The sequence below is a fragment of the Salminus brasiliensis genome, chromosome 7 (genome assembly GCF_030463535.1).
Source record: "Salminus brasiliensis chromosome 7, fSalBra1.hap2, whole genome shotgun sequence".
NCBI lineage: Eukaryota > Metazoa > Chordata > Actinopteri > Characiformes > Bryconidae > Salminus > Salminus brasiliensis.
The window spans coordinates 29,071,490-29,083,429 of NC_132884.1; the positions used below are offsets into that span (position 1 = coordinate 29,071,490).

An 11,940-nucleotide genomic window follows, 5' to 3' on the forward strand; every position below is an offset into this window, starting at 1 on the left:
ACTCATCTCACACATAATTACGTTCTTTCTCAAACTGTAAACCTTATATATGACAATGCGTTCAGTATGGTTTTGGCTGCTCTATCCACATTCGGTCATCAACGAATGTCTGTGCTTCCCTAATGTGTCTCATTTCAGTTTAGTACCTCTTAAGTTTCCCCTCCACTTGATCCAGTCCAAATGACTAGAACTCAGTTTAAATCTTAATTGAATGTCCATGTCACTTTTTAATACCATATTTAAATACGCCCTTCCTAGCGCCCTAAACCTACGACGCTCACCGTCAAGAAACCACACCATTTCAGCATGTAATGCTGACACTAACAAGAAACTGAAGTTTAAGTGTCTAGGGGAAGTGAGGAATGGTTGAATTGAACTTCACATTTGTCATGTAAGAGTTCAGTAGTCACAGCGACATCTCGTGGCAAACAAGAAAAAGGTCCATTCATTTAATAATTCGGTATAAAATTCCATTAAAACATCGACGGAGAGATAATGTATTTTTCTTATGCACAAATAAAGTTGGAAACTTTTTAATGAGCAGGAAAAAAATGCAGTCCTGTAAATATGTATTCCTAAATCTCAGCACACTGAAAATCTGAAACATTAAATGTTTTATTTAATTTTCATAAATTCCGCACATTTGATAATGAAAATATGAGCAATATGTAAATTCATAACTGTGTGTGTAGTATCCATTCCAATGTCAATTTAATTTTTATTAATTTCTCTTTTGACTGTAGGCCAAATATTTCAATTACAGTAAGATTTTCATAAATGGTACTTGGTACTGGACTCCTGCTTTTGGGCTTAGCATGGGTGGAATAGTCTTTTCAGTGTTTTTCTCTTGACTGGTCCACATGTTAAGAACTGAGTGTGACCACATACAAGCAGACTGTGCTCATCCTTGTGTAACATGATTTGTTCTCTGCTCACTCCACCTCTGGAGTTGAGCTCTCACCACATTTGTAACGTACAAAGTCAAGCACACGCGCGTCATGCAGGGTAAGGTACTGTCCCACAGTGTAATTGGGCTCTAGCAGGAAGGTCTGAGGTAAAAGTCGTGTCTCAGATTCCCCACAGGGTAGATCCTCCATTGTGCCAAGGGTATCAGGAGCCTCCCCTACTATATGCTGTCCCAGCTTCTTGCCCAGAGTCTCGATCTGTTCCTCGGGTCCACCTTGGAACACAACCAGCGAGCCATAGCGCCCCATCATCAAACTGCTCTGCCCTGTAACTGCTGCATGCACGTATGAGCCAATGTGCCAGTCAGAGGGCACACCTATGGACACAGCACGCTTTACAGAGATGTTCTCACCCAATCGGCCTGCGAAGAAAGAGGAAAAAAGGGGAACTGAGAGGGGCAGTGACAAGGTCATATCTCAGCTGCAGCCTAGACTTTGGGACACACCTAATATTCATTTTATTGTTAATCTGTTATTTGCACACTATATAGATGCAGATGGTGCACTAGACCTATTTCATATCCACCCTGTTTTTCTTACCTATGGTCAGGGCCAGCTGATCTACCAAAAGGGGGCCCTCCACCATACTGAGTTTAGCGAGGTCTTCAGCAGACAACAGACTCTGTAACAAAGAGAACAGTTCTTCTTCATGCTCTTTTTAGTTTTGTGAGGGATGATGTAAATAAGGCTAGGCATTCACACATGCAGATGCTAAAAAGATTAAATTTACCTTTCTATATCCACTTTGTGCCTTGCTGCAATGATGAGCCATTGTAGCCAAAGCAACGTCCTGCACCAGCTGCTGAAACTTTTCATTCCTTGCCACAAAGTCAGTCTCACAGTTTACCTAAACCCAAAGAGACAGTTTTCATTACAACACACAAGAGACGGAGACACACCAGTGTTTCGTCCGCTGTAACATCCACTCTGATTCAGCGAGAGCTTGTTAAAGGGACAAATATATCCCCTCGCTAATGGAAATCATGTGCTTTTATAATATAATTCAACCTCTCTTCACCCACTACAATTTTACTGGCAGTTTGGTACTCTGCCTTTACACTGTGTGCACAATTATTAGGTTGTTGTATTTTTGAGGATTAATTTTATTATTGACCAACTACAGTGCAGGTCAATCTAAAATGTTAATACACAACAATAAATAAATAAAAATTATTATAATAATACAAAAAATAAGTGATGTCCCATCTCACTGTTTTATCTGTTAAAGTGGGAATAATAAACAAACAAACAACTTCATTCAGTTCAATTCCCTTTTCAATTAGTCAAAAGCTTTCCCATTCAGAGTCTGTTGATGATCAACTGTGCAGCAGGAACCACAGTATCCCAGACACTGTTCAGAGAGGTGTACTGTTCACCTTCACCATAAATCTCACGTTCAAGTTCTCAATAGGGTTTAGATGTTTAGGTCTTTACTGGCTAGCCATGCAGTGGAGTACTTGCATGGGGTACTTAAATAAAACGTCTTCTAAAAGTGGCAGTAGGTTTGGGAGTTGAGTTTAAGTCCATCTTCAACCTTAAAAAGTTTGAACTAGCGCGTCTTAAATGATACCAGCCTATACCAGTACCCCACCTCCACCTTGCTGGCGAAGTGGATCTCTGTGCACATCAATGATCCAGCCACAGGCCCATCCACCTGGTCCATCAAAAGTCACTCTCATCTCAAATCTTTAAAACCTTTCAAACGTCTTCACATATTTCTTGGAGATTTTTATTTACTTTTTGATTTTTAAAGTCAGTTAAATCTCTTTTTGGCCTTATCCTTATCTGAGGAAAAGAACATGCCTAATAATTATGCACATCTTGATACACATCTCTGTTTTGATTGGCTGCCCGGTTTTGTATCTAGGTCTATGACTTCAATACAAGTGGGCAGAACTAAACTGCTAAAGGCTTAGGTCACAAAAATGATTGACTTTTTTTGCAAAATGGTCTTCATTTCAATTTAGGAAATTTAGCAGATGCTCTCATCCACTTACAAAAGTGATTCCCTGTTTACTCAGAAAATACCCTTAAAATACCTCCAAGCTTAGATGCTACCAAATACAAAGGTCAGCATGGAAACCACAATACATAACATACACCAAGAGATGGCAGGTCAAGCCGAACCATTCTTGGAGCTCTTCCATGACCCCGGCTGTTTCATGTAACAGCTTTTTGTGATGATGCTTTTAGAGGCGTTAAACTCTCTGGACATCAGGTTTCCATCACCACTGTTTGTCTGGAATGTTGCATTTCACATCAAGCCCTCAGAAGCACTGAGAATACTTAATAAACGGGTTAAATCATCCTGTGAGCTATAAAGCTATCCTCCAGCGATGTTGATTAAAGAAGCTGTACTGAATTCTGACCTCCACCATGACTGCTGCATTGTCATTCCTCAGCACACCAATCAGCCCCTCTTTAGCTTTCCTGCCCTCCAGCTTGCTCGCTTTGCTCCATCCCTCCTTCTGAGCCTGTTCGTGCAGCCAGGTTTCCGCCTGCAATTGAGTGGCAAATGAAATATCTCCAATATATCAAATAAAAAAAAAAACATCTCATTACTCGACGAAGCTCTTTACGCACCTGTGAAATGTCGTTGCTGAACTTCTCCAGCGCCTTCTTGCAGTTGATGAACGTGTAGCCGGTCGCTTTGCGCAGCTTTAACAGCAGCGCTTTGTCCGCCCCGCTGTTCAAATACCGAACATGATTCTGAAAGGTGACCTGAGAGGAACACAGAGCGACATTTAATGCAGTTTTATTCTCTAAAGATAATAACAGAACAGCGAGTAAAATGTAGTGCAGAGAGGCAATGTCAGCCAGCGCGCGCGCGGCCAGCCTTCTTCCCACTTCAGCCTGGGAGCTCAATGGCGGCGTATAACAACAAGAACACTTTGCGTTAAATAGCACTCCTACCTTAAAGAGTTCTGCTCGGATAGACCTAAATAAAGTCGACACAGCCATCTCTGCTACCGGAATGTCATTGAAGCACGCCGATTACGGCAAGCCGAAAGGACACCGGCCTTACTCTGCAGTGAGCGTGTGTGTACAGATACAGCTCCAGACTACAGAGCACCACCTACAGCACAGGAGCGCACCTACCGTGTACCTACAAGGCTGTGTCCCGTCTCTACTGCAGTAGTCTACTCGAAACAGGGGGTTAAGAAACACTATATTATTAGTGTACTCATCAACAGTTTTACTAACTTACTTTTTAAATTAGTGCCTGTCACAGCCAGAGTTGAGTGTTATAGCAATGGGAGATCCCATCACTTATAATACCAAGCTTTTATCTTGATACTGAAGCTTTCAAAAGCCTCCCAGAGGAGGTAAAAAAAAGTATTTCTAATTTCTTAAAAATGCATTGAATGGAAAACAACTTTAATATAATTCTAACTCTAACACTAACCCTAGCTTTAACATGTCTGTGTCTGAAAAGTTGTTTCTAGAAGTCAATACACACAGTCCATCTATCCATCTTTTTTACCTGGGTCTGCTTCTTGCCGGTCAGGGTCACAGTGAGTTCAGAGTCTACCCACAATCATTGAGAACAAAGCTACCCCATGTAGCCAATTTGTACCTACTATGTGTTTTTGGAAGGTTAAAGGAAACACACAGATGCAGGGAGAACACACCAGCTGCTCACAGACAGAAACCAAAGAGGATGAGGATCAAATCCGCAAGCCCAGGCCCTTTGAGGTGTGCAGCAGGAACACTACCTGCTGTGCCATCATGCCGCCCCTACACACACAATTCAGAATATATTTAATGGAGGTGATGATTACAATAATATCACTGCTACTATTACTATTATTACTACAATTAATAATAATGATAATAATAATACCACTACCACCATCAAAACAATGCACTCATATAATTTCCTAGCCATAGCCATGTAACATTTATTTCAAGTTAAGTTCATGCTGAAATTGATGGAAAATCCCTTTCAAATGCCATTAGTCAGTTTATGGTGTTATTGCAGGAGCAGTAAAAGTGATAAACACAGACAGACTGCTAGTATAGTAAAACACATTGGAATTGGCCCACCATGTTGTTCCTTCTCTGTGTTGACTGTTATGAAAAACTGTTGAGAGTTATCTGCACAGGCCGCCCTCTCTTTGTTCAGCACTATAAGATCAAAAAAGCTTTCTATTCCAGTCTCAGTGGGAAGAGCACCAGGTGGCTTTCTTCGACCTTCTGCATGAACTACAGGAGCCCTTTTTAAAAGCACACCCTGCTTGAATCTTGTGTGCTTGCCTGTAGAGAGTAATCTTTACAGCAGGTTAAACCATGTGAAACTGACTGTCTGAGGGGAAGAAAGCAGAGCTGGAGAGAAATGCAAGTAAAAAAAAGTGATATGAAAGTCTATCACAATAGAATTGCCTATAATTCGCTTTCTTCGAGTCTCACTTTCTTCCTGGCTACACATAAGCACATGTTGGAGATACTGCAGGCCCTTCTGCTCCACATGGACTGCTGAACTTTCAGAGCTGCTGTTGCGATTGGATGGTAACACATTTAGGAGGAGTCTCTAAGGTGTGAAGGGTAATCCAGGCTGGTATAAAGACTGGACACTGGATTTTTAGCGTGTGCTTCTCAGTCACCGTCTGCCTGTGATGAAGAAGATGAGGATCACCGTGCTTCTCACGTTCACACTCACCCTGATCTCTCAGGGTTACAGCAGTGAGTTCAGAAATATTTCTGTCTACCAGATAGCGTGAGTGACATTGCTTATTCAGACTACTGTAACCTTTGTTGGTATTTTTTGTATTATTATTATTATTATTATTATTATTATTATTATTATTATTATTGTAGTTTTTTATCCAATACACTGTAAGAGCATCTATGTGGGCACACACTTCTATTTGTATGACTCATTAATAATAACTTTAATTTAAAAAAACTGCATAAAGAAAAGCACTGAACAAGAAAACATAATAGACAATAATATAGTAGATCTATGAGTAATATAATGAGGGGGAAAGTATTGTAATACTTGTATAAGTATTGTATAAGTATAAGTTCAGCAAAAAATAAATTTAATTAAAATAATGATAAATAAAATAATAATAATAATAATATTTCATATAAAATAATTAAATAAATAAAATTAAATGTCATAAAATAAATTATTACTGAAATGTAATATTATAACTTTAACTTGATTATATTTTCCAGAGAGAAAACATTCAACCAAAAAATAGTGAACTTTTTCATTTAACTTGACTATGTTTTAATGTAGAATGTAGATGTTTTATTATTGCTATAATAACTATATGTTTGGCTCTGTACTCTTCCACTGCACACTATTATATTTGACTGATAAGTTTAAACAGTATTTTCTGTAGTTTTTACTTCCACTGAAGATCAGTGACTTTATCAGCTGCTCAAGGACAAGGGATGTTGAGATAACATACACTGCTGAAGGCATTAGTTTTACAAAATGGCAGTTAAATTCTTAATCCATTTTATTTATTTTTTTTGACAGCAGAACCTAGTTAAGTACCCTAAAGCTGAGTACCAGCCTATACCAATATTAGATTTCATAGATACTACAGCCATTTCATTTAACATACTTTAATATTATGTGTATTAAATTCATATATATTGTTCCTGGCCTGCAAAAAACCTTTCACCATTTTTTGACATTTTTCACTTTTGACATGAGTTGAATCTGGCAGTTTGTAACATTGTGTCAGACTTTCATGATAAACAGACCGAAAAACAAAAAGATTCAAAATGACTTGGAGTTAAATCTTTTCACATTGTCTTCCATTGAAAGTTGTTTTCCTTTTTCTGTAAAGTTCCATTTTGGAGTTTTTGTGTAACAGCAATCACATACATGCAAACCTAAATGTTTTAGCCTACAAAAATCACCACTATACAGGACCGTGCATCTAGCGGGGAAATGAATAGCCATGTGAAATTACTGATGATTGGTCATATGGAAAAAAAATACCCAAGTGGTCAAGGAGTGATTTTTGTGAGAGTGCAGAAAGAAAGCTTGAATATACTCATTTTGAGGTTTATCATAAAATTTGTTATCGGTTATCAGCATGGCCCTGATGCCAACTTTATATTGGGTGAGAGTATTAAGGTCATTGGTGTCCACCTGCTGGATTTCACACACTGTCCCACCCAGATTTTTCCACAAAGCAGTGACATCACTGTCTTACTGTCATGCTTGAAAAACAATCAAGACCCCCCAAAAAAGTGATTTTGCGTCCAAGTCTCACAGGGTTTGCCAATAACTCCAAATGGCACTGTTACATTAGCCTTATGACAACAGTCTAGTAACACTACAGTTAATTTACTTTAGTATCTGTAAAAATTATTTAATGAAAGATACTGCACAAGTATACAGAAGTACTGCAGTATTTTTGGTCATACATCATTTTGGAGAGCTAACACAGATTATCCACAGATGCTCAAACTGAAACTATTCTCAAAAGCTAATGTTATTGTTTAATGTTAGGGATTAGTTCTAGGAATTAGATTGAAGTTAGGGTTAGGATTAATATCTTCTTTTTTATTTTTTTTTGGAGTAGATTAAACCTACAAAATCCTAAACACATTCTGTAGTGAGATAATACCTGACATGGGTCATGTGTCACTAAGGACACAGGTTCTGTACTGTATTCACACTAGTTGCGCTCCACTTCTCACTGTCACTAGTTTCTGCCATAATATTTAAAACTCAAGCTCAGGCCAGGAAACTCTTCCGCACTTGGATCTTTTGCAACAGTCTTGTTCTCCTGCACAAACGTTTCCACCATAGGAAACGACAGAGTAGATGTCAGCTCAATACAGAACATATACAGGGGCACTGCCAGGGATTTTGGGCCCCATGTAAAGATATCAGACTTGGCCCCACATCTCTAATAATTCTGCCAAAATACTCAATTAATATATTTTTAAGGTCCCTGTCAGTCACAGGCCTTCAGAATCGCCACCATATGGTGCACCTTAGTGTATGGCAAGGAACAAATGTCTCCCATAGTGATAAAACTTTACTGCATAGACTTAAGAGGTCAGTTTCTCTCTTGAAGGTAAAGTATTTTAATCTAATATTTACTATTAAATGTCAACAGATCCTTCAAAGATAGCACATCACAAATGATTTTTCTAAGTGTTAATGCTTAGTTAATGCAAGTAAATAAAAAGGTCTAGTTTCCTCCCTGAATGCACCTTAAAGCAATATAATGAATGTTTTTGAATAGGATTAAGCAAAATCCAGAGTCCTTAAGCAAGGTGCTAATGTTCCTTAGCTGAATTGCTTAATGTACTTACTGAATAATAAGCCTTCAGACTGACAACTGAATAATGAGCCTGTAGTTTAATGGGTTAAACTCTGTGTCCTTGATTTCTGTCCCAATCTGTGTGTGTCTTTTCAGACCCTGCAGGGATCAGTAGTCGAGTGTCAGACTCTGAGATCCGGACTGTTTCTGAGGCTCTGTACGTTCTGGACTCAAACAAAGCCTCCGCCTTTGAAGTTGTCATCAACCCTCAGACCCTCATATCTGACTCTGAGACCAGCGCAAAACAAGACCTTGCACCACTGCCGTAAGAGTACACACACACTGAATGAATGAAAAGAATTTAGTTTTGAGTCTGAAGTTGCACTGGGAGGCTACAAAGCCAACTTTGTTATCTTTGTTGGATGTTTTCTCCAGGATTCGGAAACACACCATGATTATTACAGCTGCCAAATTACCCCATTCAACTGCTTAGGAAAAGTGTTCAATTTAAACACTAGATGAAATCATGAAAACATGGATGTTTTTTCAGTCACTTTTGATGAGTTTTGTATCATTTTGTTCGATGCTATTTTCTCATTCTGCCTTTATCCTTCTGTTTCTTTGTCCTCCAGTTTGTTTAGTCGTGTGAATGAAGACTCCCTGTTCTCTAAGCCAACCTACAAAGCCTTCATTGCTTTGTTGGATAACTATGAGAGGAACACAGGGGTGTCAGAGATTGTGAGCTCAGTGGAGGTACAGGAGCAGGAGAACTTCCTTGAAGAAACCATGAAGAACACAGAGTTGGGAAGGGAGCTGTACTCCTTCCTCTACACTAAAGGTTTTTAAACTCCTTGATAGTTTTTTGTTTTTGCAAGAATCTGATGTATTATGCAAATATATGAAAACTAAGCAGCTAAAAAAAAACCAAACAAACACACAAAGCCCAGCACAGGGCAGCCAGCAAAAACAACAGTAATTTACATATTTCAGTCTTAACAGTAATGAAAATGTCATTTGAAAATAAATCATGACATAGACAACACACAATACCCCTTGGTGGAACCTTGGTGAATGTTGCAAGAAAATTGTAGGATAAAAATGGCCTTTATAACTGAATGAAACTGTATGGGGACCTCCTTTCTCTAGTTTCTCCCTCTCAGAACTCCAATAACAGCTAGCTGTTAGCTTTTATTCATTTAATTTGTTATTATTATTTGCACAAGACGGTATAGTAAACAAGTGAAAAGAGAACAAACAAGGGAGAATGTGCATGGCAAGTAAAAAAGCCTAAGATGATGTGGTAGATAGTTCCAAATTGAAGGTCTTTGATGAGAAAGTGTAAACAGTCTACTTGACATCCTAAAGACAGCAGCATGTGAAGTACTGATGAACAGCCAGAAAGAAGATTGTGAGTAAATGAGAAAATAAACTGACATTTGAAAGTGGTTAATTTCCTACACACTTCACTGGTTTAGAAAAAGTAGACAGAAGTTGCACAATAATTAGCTGATTAACTATTCTAACAAAACTTCTGAAGAGAAACATAGAAACACCTGATGCTTCTTTTGTAAGCACTAATCCACATAATGTCACAATAGAAGAGGAAGGATAAATCAAAGTATAATACAAGTTAAGAGTTAAGACTTTTTGTGGCAAAATACATTCTATTCTTCTGATGAGACCAATATTTTAAAATATTTTATTAGACAACAATTAAATAGGTTTCCATCCACCCACTTGTCATAAATAAGCCAATACATCAATAAATGTAGTAATATATATATATAAAGGAATAATTTGTTTGATAAAAATGGTCTCTTAAAATATGTATATTAAAAACAACAATAAGGGTCCCAGTACTGACCCTTGATGAATTCCACAATTTCCATTCTTTAGACTGGAGCAAGAGCTTTGCCAAAAACACACTGTTGTCTATGTGACAGTAATATGTTAACTATTCTAACACCACATTTTGAAAACCATAGTATTGTAACTTTTGTAGCAGGATGTTGTGACTGACCTTGTAAAATGCTTTGGACAAGTATTGCATTATAAGCATTATCTGTACATGGCTGTGTGTGTTTATGTATGTGCTGTTTTGTATATCAGGGTATTACAGCTCTTGGCAGGAATTTCTGGAAGATCTAAAGATGATGTGGTTTGGCCTTTACTCACGCAGCAGTGGCAAGTTGGACTCCAGTGGCTTTGAGCACATCTTTTTAGGTCAGTCCACACATAGTTTTGCTGTGAATGTCCTAATGTAAGTTTTTGTATTGCATTCTTCTACTAGAGCTTGCATGTTGTGAGCGGTATCTGTGTGTGTGTTACTTGACATACAGGGGAGATCAAGAGCAGTAAAGTGTCTGGTTTCCATAACTGGGTGAGGTTTTACCTCTTAGAGAAGAATGGGCAGCTGAATTATTACAGCCACAGCTTTGACGGCCCTGTGAGTTTTCACCTGCACATACTGTTGTCAGAGTGCTCTTTTATTTCCACTTAAATTAGTTTAAAGCCTGAAATGGCAAGCCAGCAATTCAGTTATTATTCAAACTGACATAGTTTCCTCCTTTAACACAAATCTAGCCGATCACTGATGCCCAAAGTTTAGAGTTGTGCTGCAGCTACATGGCTTATTTAGCTGAAGAAATGCAATTTATTGATCTTTGTCAGTCACGTTTACTGTGTGTAACGCCACCGTAGTGCCATTTTAGAGGTACTGTTTGAATAAGCGGTTCAGTGAAAGCAGCAGAAATGCTTACTTTTGTAATCTTTAGTAGCATTGAAAGCAATTGAACTAAAGAAGCTGAAGCAAAGTGGGAGGATACCACTAAAGTAAAGCAGAAAGTGCACTGCATGACATTTTACAGTCCTAACAAGGCCGGATTAATCCATTCCTGCTACCTGCATGGCCAATGTAAACTTTAGAGGATAGAAAATCAACACTACACACAGCTAAATTACTGTTACCTATAAACGAAAGAGACTAAAAACTATGGTAATCCGAGTTGAATACAGAGCTGCATCGACACAGAATACTTTCAAAATGGTGACTAAAAAACTTTTACTGGTCAGTGAACAATAGTCAGCATCATGCTAATTAATCACAAACGCTTCCACCTGTATACTGGTTCTTTCTTTTCCCTGCCTATCAGTGGTTATCTTATCCTGATGTCCTGGGGATGCAGTTTATGTGGGACGGTTACTATAAGCAGGTCGGCTCCTCCATCATCGGCTGCAGCCCAGAGTTTGACCTGGCTGTCTACACACTCTGTTACATTACTCGCCCTGGCAAACTGTAAGTCACCACAGGCACCTGTGCCTCCTTGCCTGTACCATATACCACACACTCATTTGTCCATGTTTTCAGTTGTGTAATCATGTGTAGAATTACAGCATTGTGATCTGTATTTCCAGATGTCGCCTGAGTTTAGGAGGAAAGCAGCTGAATATACAGACCTACACCTGGGATAAGACTACTTACGGGGATGGAAAGAAATACATTGCATCTGCCTATCCTGCCACATCATGATCAAATCCAGCATACGAGTCCTTTTCTTAATTACTAAAGCATTATTAATGCCAATTATTAATTCTACTTCAAGTATACATTAAATAAAACTTAACTAAAGCAAAAATATCTTGTTTTTTGTAGAGTGTAAATTATGTTCTCTTAGATTACTAACACCTTTCTAATTTTATCAACGCTTAATGCTGTTCTCTCACAATGAAACAGC

The 11,940-nt window shown here is 38.4% G+C and overlaps 2 protein-coding genes across 2 annotated transcripts; one reads left to right on the forward strand and one right to left on the reverse strand.

Moving 5' to 3' along the window:
- Positions 1 to 468: 468 nt before the first annotated feature.
- On the reverse strand, positions 469 to 3,957 carry tsfm (Ts translation elongation factor, mitochondrial). Its single transcript, XM_072683071.1, has 6 exons — positions 3,879 to 3,957; positions 3,549 to 3,686; positions 3,335 to 3,463; positions 1,696 to 1,812; positions 1,506 to 1,587; positions 469 to 1,327 (listed from the first exon to the last, which is right to left on the reverse strand). The coding sequence occupies exons 1-6, from the start codon at positions 3,924 to 3,926 to the stop codon at positions 933 to 935; spliced, it is 909 nt and encodes a 302-aa protein (XP_072539172.1). The 5' UTR covers positions 3,927 to 3,957; the 3' UTR covers positions 469 to 932.
- Positions 3,958 to 5,515: 1,558 nt separating this feature from the next.
- On the forward strand, positions 5,516 to 11,841 carry endou (endonuclease, polyU-specific). Its single transcript, XM_072683072.1, has 7 exons — positions 5,516 to 5,648; positions 8,363 to 8,531; positions 8,839 to 9,044; positions 10,316 to 10,429; positions 10,546 to 10,652; positions 11,359 to 11,501; positions 11,621 to 11,841. Exons 1-7 carry the CDS (start codon positions 5,582 to 5,584, stop codon positions 11,733 to 11,735), a joined length of 921 nt encoding a protein of 306 aa, XP_072539173.1. The 5' UTR covers positions 5,516 to 5,581; the 3' UTR covers positions 11,736 to 11,841.
- The last annotated feature ends 99 nt before the right edge of the window (positions 11,842 to 11,940 follow it).